This window comes from Ochotona princeps, chromosome 16, assembly GCF_030435755.1.
Source record: "Ochotona princeps isolate mOchPri1 chromosome 16, mOchPri1.hap1, whole genome shotgun sequence".
Lineage (NCBI taxonomy): Eukaryota > Metazoa > Chordata > Mammalia > Lagomorpha > Ochotonidae > Ochotona > Ochotona princeps.
The window spans coordinates 4,979,526-4,999,884 of NC_080847.1; the positions used below are offsets into that span (position 1 = coordinate 4,979,526).

General features: G+C 51.7%; 1 protein-coding gene across 1 annotated transcript in view; it reads left to right on the top strand.

Moving 5' to 3' along the window:
• Positions 1 to 17,446, top strand: part of CDYL2 (chromodomain Y like 2) — a 118,718-nt gene extending 101,272 nt beyond the window's left edge. Inside the window, exons 4-7 of the mRNA XM_058674173.1 lie at positions 5,480 to 5,652; positions 10,791 to 11,001; positions 14,767 to 14,910; positions 16,613 to 17,446. Coding sequence (XP_058530156.1) covers positions 5,480 to 5,652; positions 10,791 to 11,001; positions 14,767 to 14,910; positions 16,613 to 16,771 — 687 coding nt within the window. The 3' untranslated portion in view covers positions 16,772 to 17,446. The remainder of the gene's footprint in view (positions 1 to 5,479; positions 5,653 to 10,790; positions 11,002 to 14,766; positions 14,911 to 16,612) is intronic.
• Positions 17,447 to 20,359: the final 2,913 nt, after the last annotated feature.

A 20,359-nucleotide genomic window follows, 5' to 3' on the forward strand; every position in this document is an offset into this window, starting at 1 on the left:
TCAGGGAGGAACCCTTCAGCGTTCAGTCATTCTCCTTCTCCCTGACCTTGGCAGCCACACGTTGACTTTTTGAATCCTCAGCTTTTCTGCTTTTGCACCGTCCCTAGCCGTGGAATCGAGCACTGTGTGGCCTTTCCTCACCTTGCCCCCTTCCCTGAGGCTGTTTTCCCACTTCACCCATTTTTTTTTTTTTTGTAGCAGGTGTCAGTTCTTCATTCCTTTCTATGGCTGAAAACTGTCGATCAGCATCTCAAGTTGATGGACATCTGGGTAATCTGATTTTGTCTGTTACGACTGTGATGATTATAGAAGCACATATCTAAGTTTTAATTTGATTATGTGTTCTCTGTGTTCTTGGAAATATTCCTAATCCTAGTAGAGTTTTCTGGCACCTGTTTCAGTTTTTGCCATTGCTGGGTCACTTGGTCGCTATGTTTTTGGCTTTTGAGGAATAGCTGTGTTGTTTCCACAGTAGATGCTTCATTTTCCGTTCCCATCGTCAGCATCGTCAGGCTGCGGTTCCATGCAGCCCACCTGCCCTTCTTCTGTCCTGTCTTCTTGATGGTGATCCTAAGAGTGAGAGTGGGAGGACATAGCCTGATGCTCTCTTAAACCAGTTTTATTTCTATAAAGGAAACACATTTCATGTGCTTCATGTACACAGCTTTAAGAGCATAATGACACAACTCACCCTGTCTTCCTTCCCTCCCTCCCTTGTGACTCGGGTCACTGAACCTCTTGTCATGTCCATGTGAATATTTGTCTTAGTTCTTTGGACAAATGCCTCTATAAATCCTTGACTTGTTTTGGATTGGGTGATTTCTCTTTTTATTGTTGAGTTTTAAGCATTCTTTATATATTCTGACAGTAGATCCCTATTTAAAAAAAGTAGGTTGTCCTTTTACTTTCTTCACAGTTGCCTATGACACACAAATCTTTTTCACATTACTTCTAAGGTGTTAACTTCTTAAGAAACCACCAGTACTTGCTGTGATTAAGCAGACAACTTCATCAAAACACAGGATCCTGGGGGAGCCGTGGCGAAATTGTTGATGATACAGATGTGAGCAACTTACTGATCATTCCCTCTTACTAAACCCTCCTGGGACAGGATAGAAAAGCAGTAAAGGACCAAAACTTAATGAATTAATGTAAACATGACAGATAGGGAAGGAGCAGTTTTCGGTGTTTTATAGAAGGGAATATCAAAAAATTGATGAGTGAGCTCTGCAGGGGCACTGTTCAGAAGCATCGCTCCAAAGTGTCAAGAGAACAGGCAGTGATGTGCTCAAGCTTGGCCTAGTGCCTGGATCTCAGCAAACTCTGACCACGTGCAGAGGAGGGCCCTGGCCAGCAGCTGTGGACCCTTGGTCCTAGCAAATGTGGCTACTGGTCCCAGTCCCGGGCAGATCTGAATCTGGGAGTCATGCAGGAGAGTGTGCTGTCTCCAGCAGGTGCAAACGGCACGTGGCAGCCAGAAAGCCCATAACAGGGAGATAGGCTTAAGGGATGTGGTTAAGACTTGAAAATGCAGGGTAATCTGCAGCCATTTGTTAAAGGTTCATGCCCTGGAAGCCACCCAGGGGACTGAGTTATTATAGACCAGTAGGTAACCATTGAGAAGTACAGGTGGGTGATGTATTTTGTTAAGATGGCTAAATATTGTACCTAGATTTTAGCATATTGTGCCGCACAGAAACCACCACCGTCACAGGATTTGGGGGCCTGAAAGAGAGCAGAACTTAAATGTGCAGGTCCATATTGAGTTCTCAGCAGCAGCAGCAGGCTCAGGAAAGCTGATGGACTAGATACAGATTCTCCCCTGCTGCCCAAGAAAAAAAAGTGCAGTTTGTACTTGATTGTATCAATAAAACACCAGTGTACTTGAGATTTTATTGGCGTAGGAAGTGGCTGCCTTGTCTGGTCTGGTTTTTACTCCGGCACAAGTCAGTTGGCCTCAGAGAATTGAGGCTCACAGCTTTATCACGGGATTTTCTTTGATTTGTCTCTCAGAGACATGGAGTTCACATATGGAGGAGCGTGTGTCTATATCTGGAGGCAGGTGGATTAAAGGAGCTGAGGGATCACAGCTTGCTCACTTTTGTGACGCCAATAACCAACCTGTGTGGCTCGCGGCTGCTGCTGTGGGGTGAGCGTGGAGAGTCTCACTGCGGAGCGACGCCTGGCCCTCCTTTTGCTACTCAAACCTCTGCAAGTAGGGGCTGTTGCAGCAGAATGGGGAGCGGAATCCTGGCTCTTCCTGCGCAGAGTCCTTGTGGCTTCACCTACAGGGTTGCAAATTCCATCCTGCACTTCACAGGAATTGTGTCAAATAAAATATTAGGCAGTGAACTGATAAGACACCTAGTATTTCTATGTGCTTATTAGTGAATGGGAGTTCTGGGCTTGTCATGGTAGCCTAGTGGCTGAAGTCCTCGCCTTGCATGTTCCAGGATCCCATATGGGCACTGGTTAGTATCCCGGGTGCTCCGCTTCCCATCCAGCTCCCTGCCTGTGGCTTAGAAAAGCAGTAAAGGATGGCCCAGGCCTTGGAACCCTGCACCCATGTGGGAGACCCAGAAGAAGTTCCTGACTTTGGCTCAGCTCAGCTCCGGCCATTGTGGCCACTTGGAGAGTAAACCAGCGTATGGAAGATCTTTCTGTATTTCCTTTTCTCTGTAAATCTGACTTTCTAACAATAATTTTGAAAAAGAATAGATCTTTAAATAAACGGGAGTTCTTTTAAAAGTGGAACCTAAGAAACAGTACTCCCACAGCATCTGCCCTGGTGCTTCTGGTATTGTTACGGAGTCCATTGAAGATGACACCATCTGTGCAGGTGCTGTGCCTTGCTCTCCATTCCCAAATGCGTTCCGCACTGGTTCTTCTCCTGCCTTGACCTGTTAGATGGAACAAGTGGGCTTTCCTTATTCCCCCCATGGTTGTAGTTTGGGCATTGTAGAGGTCATCCTGAAACTATGAATCCATGGCAAACTCTCATTGGAGCCGTTGCCTCTAGGCTGCCCCTGAACCATACCCCTCTCCCCCGTACTGTCTGCCTCCAGCTGTTCCTCCAGTCATGACCTGTGATACTGTCCCCTCACATTAGGCAATGCCAGCGTTTTGATTGTTGTGGTCAGTTTTTATCTTTTCATCTTTAAAGATTTGTTTGTGTGTTTGAAAGGCAGAGACAGGGAGACATCTTTGATCCACTAGCTTACTTCCCCAGTGGTTTGGGTCAGTGTGAAGCGAGGAGCCAGCAGGTCCATCTGGGTCTCCCATGTGAGTATCAAGAAGCCAGTCACTTAGACAATTGATTTGTTGCTTCTCAGATGCACTGGCTGCAAGCTGGATCTGAAGCAGAGGCAGAATTTGGTACTAGGAACTCCAACACAAAATGCAGGCATTCTAAGGCACTATAGCAGCCACCCCTGGTAGTTCTTGAATTTGGGGATTTGAGTCTGTGATGCACAGAGCATAGCTCCCCCCACAAAGATGTTCACATCCTGATGCGCAGACCCCATGGGTAGGGTAGGTTGCGGGAGGAACTGGGATTAAGGCTGTTTAATGAGTGACCCTGAGATTAAGAGTGTGATGGGTTATCTGGAAGAGACATGTAGTCACAGGAGGCCAGCAGTAGTGCGTAAGGGGGAGGCAGCATTGTTGGTGTCAAGAGCGTGCAAAGTGAGGAAGACTCAGCCAGCTACTACTGCGGTAGAAGGTAACTGAGGCAGGTGGATGGCTTTCACAAACTGTTGAGGCAAGAAAATGGATTGTATCTTTGGACTCCAGGGACATAGCCCTGCTGGCACCTTGCTTTTGGCCCAGTGAAGCATGCATCAAGCTTGTGACCTCAGAACTGTTAAGAACACATATGCGTTGTTGTCAGTTATGGAGTTTGTGGTGATTGACCATAGCACGCATCCATTTTGCCTCTTTGTTCTCTTCCCCCTGTTTCCTGATTCAGCTGCCACAGCCCCTGTTTTAAATCTCCATGTCCTACCCTTGTGCCCCTTTGCCTCCTGTTCACGTTTTCCATCTCGGATTTCTGTGTTCTAGATCCAGAGCAATCGCTTCAGATCCGTCAACTTATTCTCCCCCCAGCTCCATCTACTCTGATGTTCTTCTTAGCAGGGGCCTGGGACTTAATTTCTTGTTTTGAGGTTTTTTTTTTCATTCCTCCATCTAGTTCTCCCTTCTGCCCCACACATTCTCCTGTTCTTTATGCTTCCTTTCCTCTCACTGATGGTCACACACATCGTTGCTAGGTCATGCTGTGACACAAGGTTATTACATAATCCTCTCATTTGTTGCGTGTGCTGCTTTGTATTTCATCCATCTTCACAGGGATCCTGTATCATTCTCAGTCCGCCTGGGTCATGGTCCCTTTCTAGAATATTCTCATATTCTTTTTTATCATGTAGATATCCTTCTACAAGGATATCTCTTAGCATATGTCTAATTTCCAGGACTCCTCCCTTTGGGTATATGATAACTTGGAGCTACAAATCAACATACAAGGCAGGCTTGCCATCTCACTTTCCCGTGAGATGAACAGTCATTGGAGCATTTTGTTCTGATAGTGGTATCCATACCAGGTGGAAGAGGGTCTGTGCTCCGGATGCTATGTGCCCCAGTTGGGAAGCTGTAGCTCCCACTAACCTGCCTCCTAGCAGGATGCCAGGCCTACCCTGAGACAGTGCTCCTGGTCTTACTGCTTATGTGCAACAACCTCGTCTTTTCCATCCTGTCCACTCAGCCAGGATAAGGTCACAGAGCCATTCCATTCAGGTAGCCAAGGTCTGTATGCAGGAGCGTGTCTCTTGCCCTGATGACAGGTGGGAGACAGTCCATCCAAGCAGAAGTCAGCCTTGGTGGCCTGAAGACGGGGAGTGGATGCCCTTATCCAGAACATGCCTTGCCTTGCAGGATGCAGTGAGGCTGCAGGTGGCCTCAGCGTTATCCTTGGTTTCCACTCCAGCCCTGGAAAGTGGATTACCAAGGCTTCATTTATGGATGAGGAGATTGAGTGTGACCCTCGTGTCCCAGGCCCCCAAAGGTCAGAATTTGTACCTGGGGCTCCCTCCTTCAGAGCAGGCCTTTGAACTCGGACATGGCTGTAATGCCAGCATCGGCTTACTAGGTGCCATCTACAGCCCACGGGAATCTTAACCAGATTAAGAGAGAGCAGGAGTGTAATTAAACAAAGACAACTGGAGAGGGGCTTGCCAACTTCCCTGAGGTTGCATGTGGGATTATTATTTTGTGCCTTATAAGGGGCAGAGAGGCCCAGCCGGGCTCCCAGACCCAAGCCAGTGACTTCCACAAGCTCCGTCTGCCTTGGGGAGGGCACCCGGACCCTGGCTTGCAGTAGTTCTTTGCTTGACTTGAACACATGTTTGTGCACAGGCAGAAGCTGGCTTGTGTCCTGACAGCGCTGGGCTTCCAGGGCTGATGCTCACCCCCACTCCCCCAACAGATCATGAAGGAGGTGCGGCGAGCGCTGTGCAATGCCGCCACGGATGACAGCAAGCTGCTGCTGCTCAGTGCCGTGGGCAGCGTGTTCTGTAGTGGCCTGGATTATTCCTACCTGATCGGCCGGCTGTCCAACGACCGCCGGAAGGAAAGCACCCGTATCGCTGAAGCCATCAGGTGAGCCCGGGTCCCCCTGCCATGCCTCCGCTGAATCAGAACTTCAAAATGAGAATGAATTGCTGCTTTTTCGCCTGAGTGTATCCCATGGGACATCCTTAGAGTAAAAATTATCTGAAATTCAAAGTTTAATTGGACATCTGTATTGTATCCCATTGTCTCCAAATTAAGGGTGCTATTTCCCCTCCCTAGGTTAGCTCTCACATTCATTCTTTGAATCAAAAAAAGTTCATGGGCCCTGCGTGGTAGCCTAGTGGCTAAATCCTCACCTTGCATGCACCAGGATCCCATATCAGCGTCAATGCATGTCCTGGCTGCTCTACTTCCCATCCAGCTTCTTGGCTATGGCCTGGGAAAGCAGTGGAGATGGTCCAAGCCTCGGGACCCTGCACCCATGTGAGAGACTCAGTAGGAACCTGTGGCTCCTGGATTTAGATCGGCTCAGCTCCAGCCATTGCGACCACTTGGGGAGTGAAGCAGCAAACAGAAGATATTTCTTTCTCTCCTTCTCTTTGTAAATCTGCCTTTCCAATGGGAGAGGGAATGGGTGTTGCCTGTGGAGTCACCGAGCCTCAGGCCATGTGTCAGGGGATTCTCGGGGCCTCTGGGGTTGCTGCTGTGTGGTAGGATCAGGTGGAGGCGGATCTCACACAGCTGCAGGTAGCTTTGAGATCTGCAAGCACCGAGGCTGTGAGCTTGCGTCCACTGGAGCCCCGGCTGCAGAGGGACAGGGACACTGGAACCGAAGGACCATCAAGCTTTTCACTGCTCTTGGGCTGTGTGTGCGCAGTTTCTTTTCTTCCCACATGGCCAGAGCAGCTGCAGATCGCTGCTGCTCCACTCCTCATCCATGGGGCCACTGGGGCCCCTGCCAGGGAACCAAGTGTCCATTCCTGACCTGCAAAGAGCCTTGATCCAAATTTTCATTTCCATGGAGGCTTTTGCTGATTTTCCAGAAATGTGGAGAAACCCACGTGACACGGGCCCTTGTTCCACGCATGCCATGCAGCTCTTTAGCATGTAGCCCCCATGTCATGGATGGCATTGTGGCCCTTCCAAGAGATGGCTCCACATCCCAATCCCAGGAACACGTGGAAAGGACCTGACTTTGCCAAAAGGATCTTGGCAGCTGCAGTCAAATCTGGGATCCCCAGCTGAGGTTGCCTGGGCATACAGCAGACACCAAACCCATAGAGAAGTGCCTTTGTAGGGACAAGGACGTGTGGACTGCGGAGAAAGTGAGGGTCATCCACAGGCCAGAGGGGAGTGAGACAGCTGCAAAGCCGGGGAGCAAGCCTGTCACAGTGCTGCAGCTGGCAGAGGCCTGGAGGACCCCCAAAGAGAGCGGCCAGCTCTGCCCAGTAGCTCTGTCTCCAGAACTGGGGGAGGATGCGTCACTATTGTTTTCTGCTGCCAAGCCCGTGGCTACTGTCAGAGCAGAGATCAGAGGCTCCAGTGGCCATGAAGAAAACCATGAAGGAAAGGCCTCTTTCCACGTGTTTCTCTTGGGCAGGGCCCCAGCCTGCTCTCCATCCTAGCTTCCTGAGGGCTGCTCCATGTGCTGGGTAGCTTCGTGTCTTCCCTGGGGTCCATCAGGCTCTGTGCCCGCTAAGGGAAAGGTGACTCTGGATCTGTCTTGAGTGGAAAGTCTCGTCCAGCATGGTGGGGGTGATTGGCGTGGGGGCAGCCCCAGGACATGGGTGCTGGGTCACAGCAGGGGTGGGAGCAGAAAGAAACAAGGGCCCACCTGTGTGACTAGAGGTGACAGTGTCAGCTGCCTGAAGGTGGAGAGGAGAGCATGCCAGAGCACAGGGCAGGAGGCCGAGGGCTTCCCCATCCCCTGGGCTTCACGGGCAGAGCAGGGTCACAGGGTTGGGAAAGGGGATGTCGCCTGGGCCACAGGTTCCTAGCCTGGGCAGCATGGAGAAGCACCCACAGCTTTGGCAGCACCCAGGAAGGTCTCAGCACATTCTCCCAGAAGGCACCTGGGCCTCTTCTGCCGCAAGATCCCCTGGTGGTTCCCAGGTGCTGCCCTGCGGGAAGAACCAGGGGGTTTGACACCATGGATCAAGAGCCCTGGAAGAGGAACAGAAGGTCCTCACTCTAATGCAAGAGAGTCAAGGTGGCCGCATGGAGAGGAACAGGAGGCCACATGAGGGGTCAGGAAAGCGGAGAGCCCCGAGGGAGGATGGGTGGAGACCTGGAGGGACGCATGCTGCAGGCTCAGACAGGTGAACACTGAGCTTGTGAGGCTTCTCCAGCTCCACCTGTCAGCTACGCCGGAGCCCACACTTGAGAGCTGGGGGCATGAGGAGGCCGCCCGAGCCTGTTTGGGTTTCAAGAGACAACACTGAGCATCAGGGGCACTGTCATGGAAAGAAGTTCTGTCCATGCTGCAAGTTCTGTGCAGCCTCCTGCAGAGACGCCAGGCTTGGTGAGAAATCTATGCTCCTGGGCAACAGCGTGGCACCCGTGCAGCACTGAACTGCCCCATCTCTGCGTAACCTGCTGGCACCCTGGGATCCTCCGGGGTGTGTTCCGAGGGGACTGGCTCTGTTAGATCATCTGCAGAGTGGGAGCTGACAGCATGACGATCCTGGCCTCACGGCAGGTTGGTAGGAGGACGAGTCATCAAGAAGCCAGCCTCCTGACAGATGTCCCATGCATACGAGCCGTGTCCAGTGCTCCCGTGGGCTGGGACTGTGCCGGTACCCTGTATGGAGCTTCTCTGCTTACTGCTATCCAGCCCCTCAGGGAGGTGTCCTTAGCTTCCCCATCCTAAAGAGCAAGAACAGAAGGCTCCACGAGAAGGCACCTGTCCCAGGTCTGCCCGCTGGATTGGACAGAGCTGAGAGTGGACTCAGGTCTTGCAGACTCTGAAGTTTTACTGTTTGTGGCACACCAAGGCAGCCTGGCAGCTTGGCCAGGCAGAAGTCCCTGAGGGTTTGAGTCATGCAGAGAGGCTGTGAGGGCTGAGTCGGTTTGATGGCCTCAGACACTGGGGAAGAAGGCGCTGAGCAGTATTCTGTGGACAGCCACGCGTCTCTGGCAGGATCAGATAACGGAGCCACCGGGCCTGTAATGCAATATCCTGTTTGCTTGTTTGGCTCCCGCAGCCACACAATCCTGTGATAGAATCTGCTGTATGAAGTGAGACAGGATGAAGGGGTCTTTGTTTGGCCACTTTCATATCGAGTAAATAAAGTGAACGACAGGCGGGTAGAGGCTCGGAATTTTTACACACCAGTTTCCTTTGCCCTGTTCAGGGTGCCTGATGCCCTTGAACAAAGATTAGGCTGGAGTGCATGGAGTGAGAGGTCCTGGGGGCCTGGTGAGCCAGCCACAGTCCCTTGGGCCCTGCAATGCCCTCGTTGGCACATTGCTGTCCTCCAGGTGTAACACAGGAACCCAACTCCTGCACAGCGGTCTTCCAAGGCTGCCACGCCACACGGTTTGCATGCACTTGTGAGTGGTGCATGTTGTCTGTTGGCCAGCACCTGGTGACTTGGCCACAGCTAACTGCAGGGGAGGCTGGGAAATACAGGCAACCAGTCAGCACTGGAGGAAGAAAATGGAAGGGAAACTAGGTTTGCGGAAGAGCTGGCTGAGCACTGCCACACCTCTGCAGTTTGCGCTCTTTTCCTGGGAGCTCTCTCATCCACCAGCTGGTTACCGAGCACTGGTCCTGATATTGGAGGGAGTCAAGTGCCCCCAGCTGACCTGTAGGTGTCCTTGAGTTAAAGGGGAAGAATTTAGAAACAAGCAGATAATGAGTTAGGGTAATTATACTTTTTGATAATGGTGTTTTCTTAGAACTCAGAGGCCCCATGTGATGAGAAAGGCAGCGAATGGTAACTGACCAAGGCCAAGGGCATTCACATTTCTTTTTCATGAGCTCACGGGTAATCCCTGTCTCCCATCTGAGAAAAACCTGCCTGCCTCCTCCACATCTACATGAGTGTTAAAATGTTGTAGGTTTTATATAGCAGCCAGGGGAAAGACAAAACTCCAAAATGCACAGAACTAGAAGTTACCGCTCGAGGCCACGCTTCCTGGGGGAGATGCGCACTGCAGCCCTGCCTGGGACAAAAGGACGAGAACCTGCTGCCCCACCCCGCAGCCATGATTCCAGAAGCCACATACCCAGAAGGCAGCCCAGCATCCTTCCCCAGTTGCAATCGGCACTCCCTGAATACAGAGCTCTGTGTTGGTGTGATGAGTGAGTTCTGCCTGGGACCCTCTAGGTTCAGAATACGTCTTACACGTCATCTACCCCAGCCCAAGCCCATCCTGCAAAGCTTTGAATCCCTCTGCAGCATGGCCTTTTGGTTGGTCACAGAGCCAAGCCTGAACAAGCTCCAGGAACGAGGAATTCGTAGTTCATGAAGCTGCCTATGCCACCTTCTGCAGGTGATACCAGGCAGCTCTCTCTCCCTGGTGAAGTGTGCACCTCCCTTTGGTTCTGTGTCTGCCTCTGGATTGGAACCCAGAACCTCGGGTTGTCTTCCTTAGATACACACAGGGCATTTCGTAATTCATGCTCTAAGTCATGGCTGGAGGGTGGAGGGAATGGGTACTAGGAGCACCCCCAAGACAAGGGCAACAAGGGCCCAGCTGGAAACCCAGGACATGGAGGCACCCCATCAGCACCCCCTCTAACAGTCTGTCAGCCAGGGGCCAGCCGTGTGGTGCAGGGGGTTAAGCCACCACCTTAATGCCAGCATCCTACGTATAAGCACCAATTCAAGCCCCACTGTATGTCCAGCTCCTTTGTAATATGTCTGGCAAAGCAGTGGAAGGTGGTCTAAGTTCTTGGACCCATACCATTCATGTGGGAGACCTGGATGGAACTCCCAGTTCCTAGTGTTTGGGCCAGTTCTGTTTGGATATAAGTATTGGATAGAAGATTTCTCTCTATAATTCCGCCTTTCAGTTAAATAAAAGATCCCTTTATTTTGAAAATGCGCATCCTGTTGCTGTGTATCCAGGCTTGTGTGACTCGTACCTGGACCCCACACACCTGTGACAAACTGAAGGTGCTCCCCTCAGTACCTGGAGAGAACCAGGAAGACCAGGGGCAGGGGGCGGGGCCAGCAAGTGGAAATCACCTATTAAATAGGTTTTTTGTCTCCTCTCAGGGATTTTGTGAAGGCCTTCATCCAGTTCAAGAAGCCCATTGTGGTGGCCATCAACGGGCCGGCCTTGGGCCTAGGAGCATCCATTCTGCCCCTCTGTGACATCGTGTGGGCCAGCGAAAAGGCCTGGTTCCAGACGCCCTACGCCACCATCCGCCTCACGCCTGCCGGCTGCTCTTCCTACACCTTCCCCCAGATCCTGGGTGTGGCACTGGTAAGCCCATCGTTTTCCTGTTCTGCCTGTGAGCGTTAGCATGGGTGCTGGGCTATCTCTGGATGCCTAAGTGCAGGTATACACAAGGCCAGGGTACCGCTGACCTGGTGAATCTGGCTGTGCCCCCACTGCCTCCTCACAGGAGCTGGGCTGAGGCTGGCCCATCTAGCTGACCTACCTGATGAGTAGCCAGGCCAAGGAAGATGAAGAGGATGCTGATTTATTGAACAAACTCTGAGCCGGGTACTCTCCTGAAACACTCCTCACCTCCTCCATTCCCAGTAGGTTAGTGAGCTGTGTGTGTAACTCTCCATGTCTCACCACCAGCCAGCGTGAGTATAAGAATTTCCTATGCTGACTAGGAGCCCGACTGTCCTCCATGTGGTTGATCTGTCCCCCTTCCACCTGCAGGGGGTGTCTTCTCCACTCACATATCATGTGCACACCCCTGCCGGAGACTGGGAAATGCCTTCTAGCCATGTGGAGGGAAGGGGGTGTGGATGTACTCTAGTGCTCACACAGCAGTCTCCACCCACTGTGGAGTGGTTGTGACTGCAGCATTACAGGTGGAAAGTTAAACTCGGGAGGTGACAGGCATCCTGGCCTATTGCCCCTGGGCAGTGTTAGAATGGAGTCCATGGCAAGAGGCGGTCAGATACTGTACCCACAGCAAGTCTGGCTCCAGAGCACAGAGTGCGGAGCTCCAGGGGGCTGCTGCTGCTGCGGAGCTGGGAATTTGGGTTCGTCTACCCCTGGCAGGGGTCAGTGGTGAGGGCTCAGGTAGTTACGTCTTTGTCACTCAAATGGAAGAACCGATTGAGTTCCCAGCTCTCAGCTTCAGTCTGGCCCAACTGTGATTGTGATGGGCATTAGGAGAATGAATATGGGAGATCTGATTTAATGTCTCTTTCTCTGCTTCTCAAATTAATAAAATAAAGTCAAAACCAAATAGATCACAAATCTGAAGAGCTGAGTTGAGATGAGGCCCCCCAGCCCCAAGGAGAAAGTGAGCTGGTCTGTGTTCAATGTGACCAGGTACTTTCGATGGCTCATAGGCCATGCCCGGACTCACAGAGGGCAGCCCCAGCTGAGCTCTGGACTTGCTGACTTATCACCAAGCACAGTGCAGGTCTGAGCCAGGAGCACAGGAGATCTGGACAATCCCCCATCCTCCCCAAGGAGGTAGCCAGGCAGGGTCCCCGTTCTAGCCCTTGCTGAGCACCCCCAAGAAAGGCAAATCCTGACCCCCAGTCCTTGCCATGGTCAGCTCTGCCTCTTGGGGAGTGGCCGTGCCTTGCCCAGGAAGGGCCCCGGAACTGATTTGAGTATGACCTGGGACATTCCAGGCAGAAGAGAAACAAGTGGCATGACTGGGCAGGGTACCTGGGAGGCCTGTGAATGAACAGCAGTGGGCAGAACTGATACCTGGCAAGGAAGATGGGCGAGAGTCAGGGCCAAGGCTGCAGAGGGACCAGGGAGGGCCCCTGAGCCTGACATAAGGGAGGTGCTGGGGCTCCAGGCTCTGGCACAGGCTTCGACCAGACCTGCCCACAGTCCACAGGGAACAGCCCGTCAGCAGGTGCTGAGGGTCAAGGGAGACCTTGCAACAGAGCTGCCGAGGGAACACATCCAGGCAACAGGTACAGTTGTCACTCCCTCACTTAGAGGCGGAGTACTTGCCTCCCAGGACCTTGTAGAGAGAGAGATAAGAAATGAGATCCCTTCTGTTTACCAAACGTTCTTCCATGCCCCTTTCTGATAATGGCTGCACTGACAACAAGGGCATTGGTGAGCACTTGGGGCGCTCACCCCCAGTTGCTCTCTGAGCACCAGTGAACTGCACCCCTCTGCCAAGGGTCGGAAGCTGTCTTCGTGCCTCTCTGTGGGGAAGGTCTGGCTTCGGGAGGCTGAATGACTTGCCTAGTGTTGCACACCGGGCCTGGAGCTCTTCACTGTGGGGTGCTGATTCATCTTCTGCTCGCCCCGCCCACTCCCCAAGTCTCCTTCTAAGTCCTTGAGCTGGGTTGCCCTGCTTTGTTCTCACTTTAGAAAGAGTTCTGGAGCAACACAGGGTTCAGGAATAGCCAGGAAGTATGAACAAAAGACCTGCTCTGGGTCCCACATGCACCAAAGCCGACTTGGGTCCCAGTAGTCTGGGGAAGATATAGCCACCTGCTATTCCTTCATTGAATGTCTGGTCCCAAAAACCTCTGGCAGTAGAGCAGTCTGGGCTGATTTCAGGCACCCCCTCCTCTGGGCAGCTACTCAGAACCCCTCAGGACCCCTGGGCTGCACCTCACCAATGGCATAGAAAGCAGGCGGGCGCTAAGCCTGGCCACCTAACCACTTTCCCTTTTGATCTTTGCTGCCATTGTGCTCAGTTCAGAGCCTCCCTGTCTTTTGTGGTCACAAATAAATGTTCAAATTGTCCAGCTTCTCTCAATTTTCTTCTTGTTTCGGTCATGGCTGAAATGCCAAGAGAGCTGCAGACGGACACGTGTCCTCTTGCTTGTTGACCAGGTCCATCTCGCCTCCCTGTACTGGGTCTGTTCACTGCTTCCCAAGGCTGTGTGATGTTTTAAATGTGTGACACATGTTTGTCTCACAGCATCACATGCCACCGACATTTCTCTAGTCTAGCACGGACACCTGTCCTCTGGGTCACCGAGACCCATGGTGACAGCCAGAACCAAAAGGGATCTTTGCATAGGTCTAGAACCCCACAGGTTGGACATTGCAGCACTCCCCCAAGAGTGACCAGCAGACAGGGACAAGGGGAGAAGGGTAGGAAGAAGCTGATGGCTGAATGGTGGCTTGGAGGGAGGTGAGGAACCTGTCACATGGGTGACATTGATCCCCTAAGTCAGTGTGACTCATCTCTGGACATGTTAGCTGGTTACTGCTGTGTGCTAGGCTGGGGCCTGGGGCCACATCTGTGTAGCCCCTGTGGTCCTTGTATGACCTCTCTGCAAAAGGAAATTCTTTAGGGAGCAGGGTGCAGGACAGCCCGGAACACGAAGACTGAGAAAGGCTGTGGCAGGGCACACATTGCTGCTTTAATATTGTAGTCATTGCTGGGACCTTTGTGGTTGACAGTGGCAATGCTTCAGCTGGGTTAGCTTAAGAATTAGTAAGTGTAATGATCCCCCTAGCTGCAGTGTCCAGGGGCGTAGAGCATCCCTCGGGAGACCAGGGAGTCGACCTGAAGCACACCTGCACCTTCACTGTTCTCTTCCCTTGCCGCTCTCTTGGCCCATTTCTGCTTTACTTGTGGACTCATCTCTGCACAAAGCAGAGATACTTCAGTGGTGGATACTCATTCACCTGCAGCCAGGGAGGGGGAAAGCCACCTCCACACACACACACACACACACACACACACACACTCTTACCGTGGACAGGTGCAAGCCACACAGCAGAGCTTTGTCACCCAGGACTGAAATCACTCACCATCGGCCCATCCTCGTGGCGGGGCATCAGCACTGGAGTGTGCCCAGGCTGTGGCCTCTGCCTTCCGCTTGGGGAGGAAACGTGGACAGACAAGGCCACAGGAACGCGTGACTCCCCTTGAGAATGGAGAATGGATGCTTGGGTAATGGCTGCAGATACAGCCATTTGCAAACTATTCTCACAGCTCCTCCAGCCCCAGGCCAATGGGCCTGTCTTAGAGAGCAGGGACAGGTACACATGGCCTGTCCAGGACACTCTTAAGGGACACAGGTGACATTCCAGCCCCTCAACCGTGTCTCTCCTCTGCTCTTTCAGGCAAACGAGATGCTGTTCTGCGGGCGGAAGCTCACTGCACAGGAGGCGTGCAGCCGAGGCCTAGTGTCACAGGTCTTCTGGCCCACCACGTTTAGCCAGGAGGTCATGCTGCGGGTCAAGGAGATGGCATCCTGCAGTGCCGTGGTGAGTTCTGGCACTGCTGGGTGCCCATGTCTCAGTTGGCCCATCTGATAGATGAGAACAGTGAGGCCCAGAGGGCCTGACTGAGCTGCCAGAGCTGTGCAGAGCAACAGGTGAAGGCCCTTTAAGTTAGTGCATGTGATTTCTTGGCTTGAGAGTCAAAGGGAGGTGCTGAGCGTGGTCTCATCGTTTTCATCCACTCTGCATGGGCACACCTCCCAGGAGAGGTTTACACCCTGGGGAGGGGCTGCTGCTTCTAGAAGGAGGTTCTAAGCTCACATAGGGCAGCCCACATGTCTGTGGCTCTCCACAGCTGCTGAGGACAGAGGCATGAAAGCATGCAAGAGGACCAGAGAGTGGGCACGCTGTCCTGGGACGCTACAAGCCGCCGGGGATCTGGCATGATTAACTGTCGCCATCAGATTCTGGCGACTCCTCAAAGGACAGATCGGAAACGTGCCTGCCAAGTGCCAATTTTCCATCTGATAGTGGCTTCAGGCAGACCAGGGGAGGTGAACAGGAGGCTGTGCCTGGAGCCCTGGGCCAGCTCCACGGCCCCCGAGCGTGCTTTGGGAGCAGAATCCTCGGAGTCTCCCTCAGGGCTTCACGTGCACAAAGCTGGAAGACTCTTGCCTTCCTTTGCCCTTCACCATTCATGGACTCCCAAGATGGGGACCTGCTCCCTGGGCACACAGCAGCAGGAATAAGGATGCTGGGTGGGAGCTGAGGGCCCATGCACGGCTCTGAGTGGCCTGTCCTGGCCACATGCTATAGCTCATCTCCTTGCCTGGATTCTCTTAGTCTTTCAAGAGTTCAGGGTAGTCGACTCATGTCTCCTGGCCTGGGACTCTTAGTTTTAGCCCTGGAAATGTTATATCTCAGGAAACGCCGTAGTCCTGGGCAGATGGATGTGGTTGGTCACTGGAGGCTCAGCTTTCTAGAGTAGCAGGTGGAAATTCTTAGAAGAGGACAGCAGGGGTAAGAGCATATGGGGTGCTGGACAGCCTTTGGGGTGCTTTACATTACTGAAGTTTGGGCTCTTCATCTAGTGGAGGAAATATGAATATTACCAACTTGTGGAGTTGCCCTAAGGGGCAACTAATGCATCCTTATCCTAGAGCCTGTTGGTTAGTGATCATAATGGCGTTGATATTATTACTACGAGTATTCCTCCTGAGTGTGGTGATTTTTGCTCACTGCAGCGCTTGTTACTGGAGTACTCTCACTATTACTGCCTCTATTCCTACCTGACGATTAGAATTATTACTCATTACTTTATTACTGTGATTGCTGTGATTATTTTTCACAACTCCAGTTACGGCTTTTGGGATCACGAAGAATGTTGTGGTTATTGCCAGTTACTGTGGTGGTTATGGCCATGATCACCACTGAGCCTGGCACGGGGGCACTGCTGTCGGGGTGGGCCAGGGGATCTATTTCATTTTCTTATCCTGTGTACTTAGTGACCAAGTGTCATTGTTCCTGACAGGAAAATGAGGGTCAATCAATGAAGCTAAAAGAGTAGTTCTCTAAACTTTTTAGACAACTGTTGAGCATGGGGGCTATGACTGTACCGCCCTTGGGTAAATGAAAGGGCTTTGGAGGGCTCGGGGGTAGGGTGGGTAGCAGGATGCCGCATGCAGGCCTGGAACCAAGGACTCAACACCTGGCTCCCAGCCCATCCAGCTCGCGTGTTTTGCTGCAGGTGTTGGAGGAGTCCAAATGCCTGGTCCGGAGCTTCCTGAAGTCTGTGCTGGAGGATGTGAACGAGAAGGAATGCCTCATGCTCAAGCAGCTGTGGAGCTCATCCAAAGGCCTGGATTCCCTGTTCAGCTACCTGCAGGACAAAATTTACGAAGTCTGAAGGGCCCCGGGCCGCCTGCTCCAGCGCCTGCTGGCACCTGGCTTTCCACTCTGAATTCAGAGACCCGGTGTCCGCCTCAGCTAAGGAGCTCGTCCAGGAGTCCCTTCATACCTAGGGTTATGTCTGTGTCTTTGTGTTCTTTGGTTGTTCCGCATTGGTTTGAGTTTTGTGTAACAGTGGGAAACACAGCGTGCTTGGGCTCTCCCGTGTCCCTGCCCCCGCTGGCCAGAGAGCGCCCCAGGGCTGATCTCCCCAGGGGTGGCCGGGGCTCGCTGTTCTTTCCCCACTTGCTGGTCCAGGCAGCAGAAGGCCGCTGGCCCTCTTTCTGACTCAGGCTGTGTCTACACAGTGCCTCTGACCGGGGGATATGGCCGTCGGGGCGCTCTCCCGTTCAGTGAGGTTTGGGCAGTTGGGAGGATGGTGGGGAATTTCCAGAGTGATGAGCACAACGATGGTTTAGACCCGACTTCAGTCTCCTCTCTGACACAAATCTGTGCAACTCTTAGGGCTTGGTCTCGAAACCCAATGGTGTGATTTACAAACCCAGATATTGTACATTTAGAAAATGTTTTGTTAAATATATATTTTTAAAAACAACGTAAGTGGAAATTCTGATAATTTATGTGTATTATATGTAAAGCTAGTTTTGCAAAAACCTGAACTACTAGGAAAATGATTTTTTTCCTTTCTTTAAACAGACTTATTTATTTTTGTTTATGTATGATGACGTCCGTTTCCACAGCTCTTACTTCCACACTGCCCTAGACCAAATTCCATACGAGGTACGTGCCCGCTGGGTGCATTTCAGCAACGAACCCCGCAGATAAAAAGGAAAGATTTCTGTGGGTAAAAGGCATAGCCGTGCCTCGGATCCTGTGTGTGTGAAGTGATTCTCCACTGTAATGCCCTAAGCAGCAGTTCTGTAGCCTGGTACTTGGCAGTAGCTGTGCAAGGGGTTTTCCTCTTCTGTCTACCATCCCTAGGGAGGTGAAGAGCTCCCTGATGTGCCAGGAAGGCATGAGGAACCCGGTCCCACCCGTGGATGGCACATTGTCTAGAGTGAGACTTGTTTCTTTGGGGGTAGTGCCTGATGTTTCTTTGAGGGATCACTTTTCCATGTAGGCAGCGGTTTCATGTTTGGGCGTTCAGGGGAGACGGGCTTCCTGCTCTGCTGGAGGGCCTGCCCGTTTCTTTAGTTGCTTTTCCCCAGAGGGAAACAGTCATCGGGGTGTGGTCTGCCAGCTGCAGGGACCCCCACCTGGATGGGGAGACCCTCAGACTGAGGCCCCTGGGTTTGGTTTTGGCTAAAAATGAGACTGTATGCACCAAGGTTTGAGCAGGGGGATGGAAGAGCTGTGCTCCCTGTGGGACTTTGACCCGTTACGGGTGAAGCACCCAGAGTCTCAGGGTGCTGGGATTTGTTCATTCCATCACATCCTGAGAAATCCTTTGGTTTTCCCCTTCTCTTTTGCTGTGAGTTGCCCCCCTGCGAACATTGTGACTGTCTCTCCATCCTTCCATCTCTCTCTCATCTGTCCTTACAGGTGACCAGTGCACAGGGACAGACTGCGGTGGAGGGGGGAGTTATGACCCTGGATTGTGTGTCTACTCTAGAGGTAGAAATGAGGTCCCCCATGGGATGGCCTGGTCCCCCTGCAGAGAGCTGCTCTCCTCCAGGGACCAGCACAGGAACTCCTGTCCTCCATCCTTCTCCTCCAGCCCCTGCCCTCTTGGTCCAGCCACCTGTTTCTGGTAGAGGAGGATGGCATGGAAGTCCTGTGTGCCCTCCCGCCATCGTGTGCTTGGGATGCTGCAGGAACTGAGGCTTGGAGTGTAGGGAATTACTGTGGGGAACCACTGGCTTTGGCCCAAATGCCCATTGTCACTTCTCTAATAGGGTGTTGTCTCCTGTCCCGAGGGAGCAGGCACCAGCTACCCCAGAGCCCCTTGGCCCATGCTCTATGTTCCATGACATAACCTCTTCATCATTACTAGGTCCTGTATTGGGAGAAAGAGTCCTTGGCTTTCTATTCAGTTTGCAAACAAGAGGGAGACAGTTTTGTTCCCCATCTTCACAAACAGTATTGGGGTTCTCAGTGGAACTGAGCCAGAGCCAGAGCAGGAGTGTTTCAAGTGTGATCTGCACCATCAGGTCCTGGCCTGCACATGTTAAGGAGCTCTACTGACACAGGGCAGGAGCGTGAAAGCTTTTCTAGGAAGGAATTCATGCCATTGGTCTGTCTTTTCGAGCCATAAGGTGTGTTTCGCACACCGGTCTGTGTTGTGGAGGTTTGCCTACAGTCGGTTCAGAGAGGGAGCTCTGCCAGTTGGCCCGAAGGACAGACCTAACCACAGAGTGTTTCGCTTTCTGCATAGCTACTTCACAGGCGGGTCAGTAAAGCCCAGTAATCCAGCACAGAGTGATTGGGGATTAAGTCACAGTTTATCCTCACAGCCTTCTCGAGATAGGCTTCCTCGGACTTTCATTTTGTATTTTCCGCCCTGGTGCTCTCTCTCCACCCGTGGGCCCCTTGGGCGCCTCTCCGTCCTTCCTGCTGTCTGCCCCCATCCCCATATCTGCTCCTTTCTCGTGTCCAGTCAGAGCTGGTCTTGGCGGCCCCATCCCTAAGTTCCCTTTGGGTTTGGAAGGACAGCTGCTGTGGGTGGGAGTCAGGGGGTTACCTCCTGGGTCCACACCTTCCGCTCCTGTTAGCAGTGCGTTAGACTGTCCCTGTCCACCCCAGCCACTGAGGAGACCTGGCTCCTGACTTTCTGAGGTAACAGTCCTGTTCAGGAGGACTCTTGAGCCCAACTCCTGTTAGGGTGGCCCTACTTCCTCATCTTGTGGAAGCCACAGCGTGCAGCGGATGAACTCATTTGTTCCTTCCAGCTAATGTTTGTGCACAAAAACCATCGAGATCACTTGCTAAGAATGACATTGGGTAATGATCAGGAGGTGGTAAGAGAATTGATTGAAAACCTTGTTCTTATTTGGTACAAACTCAAACGAGAACATGTTCTCTCTGAAGCAAGAAAGTAAGTTTTTCTCATAGGAAGCTTCGCTTGAGGATGGAAAAATAATCACAATAGTCTGAACAATGCAGCAGTATCTTAGAGCACCCACATTTAAAGATAGACTTGACTGAATGTTGAATTGCATTTTCCATTATTAATTGTTGGTTTTAAAAGAACTTTACAACCTTTGAAAAAAACTTTTTAAAAGTTTGTAAATTTTTTTTAATTTGAAGTTTAGTTACATTCATGCAATTTTCCAAACTAGTTTCTGTGGAGATTTTTTTTTAAAACAAAGAAAAGCAAATAGAAACATCTGCAGATCTTCCTAAGTGAATATTTAAAATGCAGAATTGCTCTCTGTTTCTGTACTCAGATACTTAGGTCTGTTGTATATATTAGTCTAGACATTCTCACTAATATACACAGTATTTAAGACTCTAAATGAGATTTCTTAAGTATTTTGTTTTATTCTCTGTAAATGATTTTGTATAATCTTTTAAAATCTACACTTTGCCTTTGTAGATATTTAAGGGAAACCATTTGGGATTGTCTTGCATGTATATTTTTGTTGTA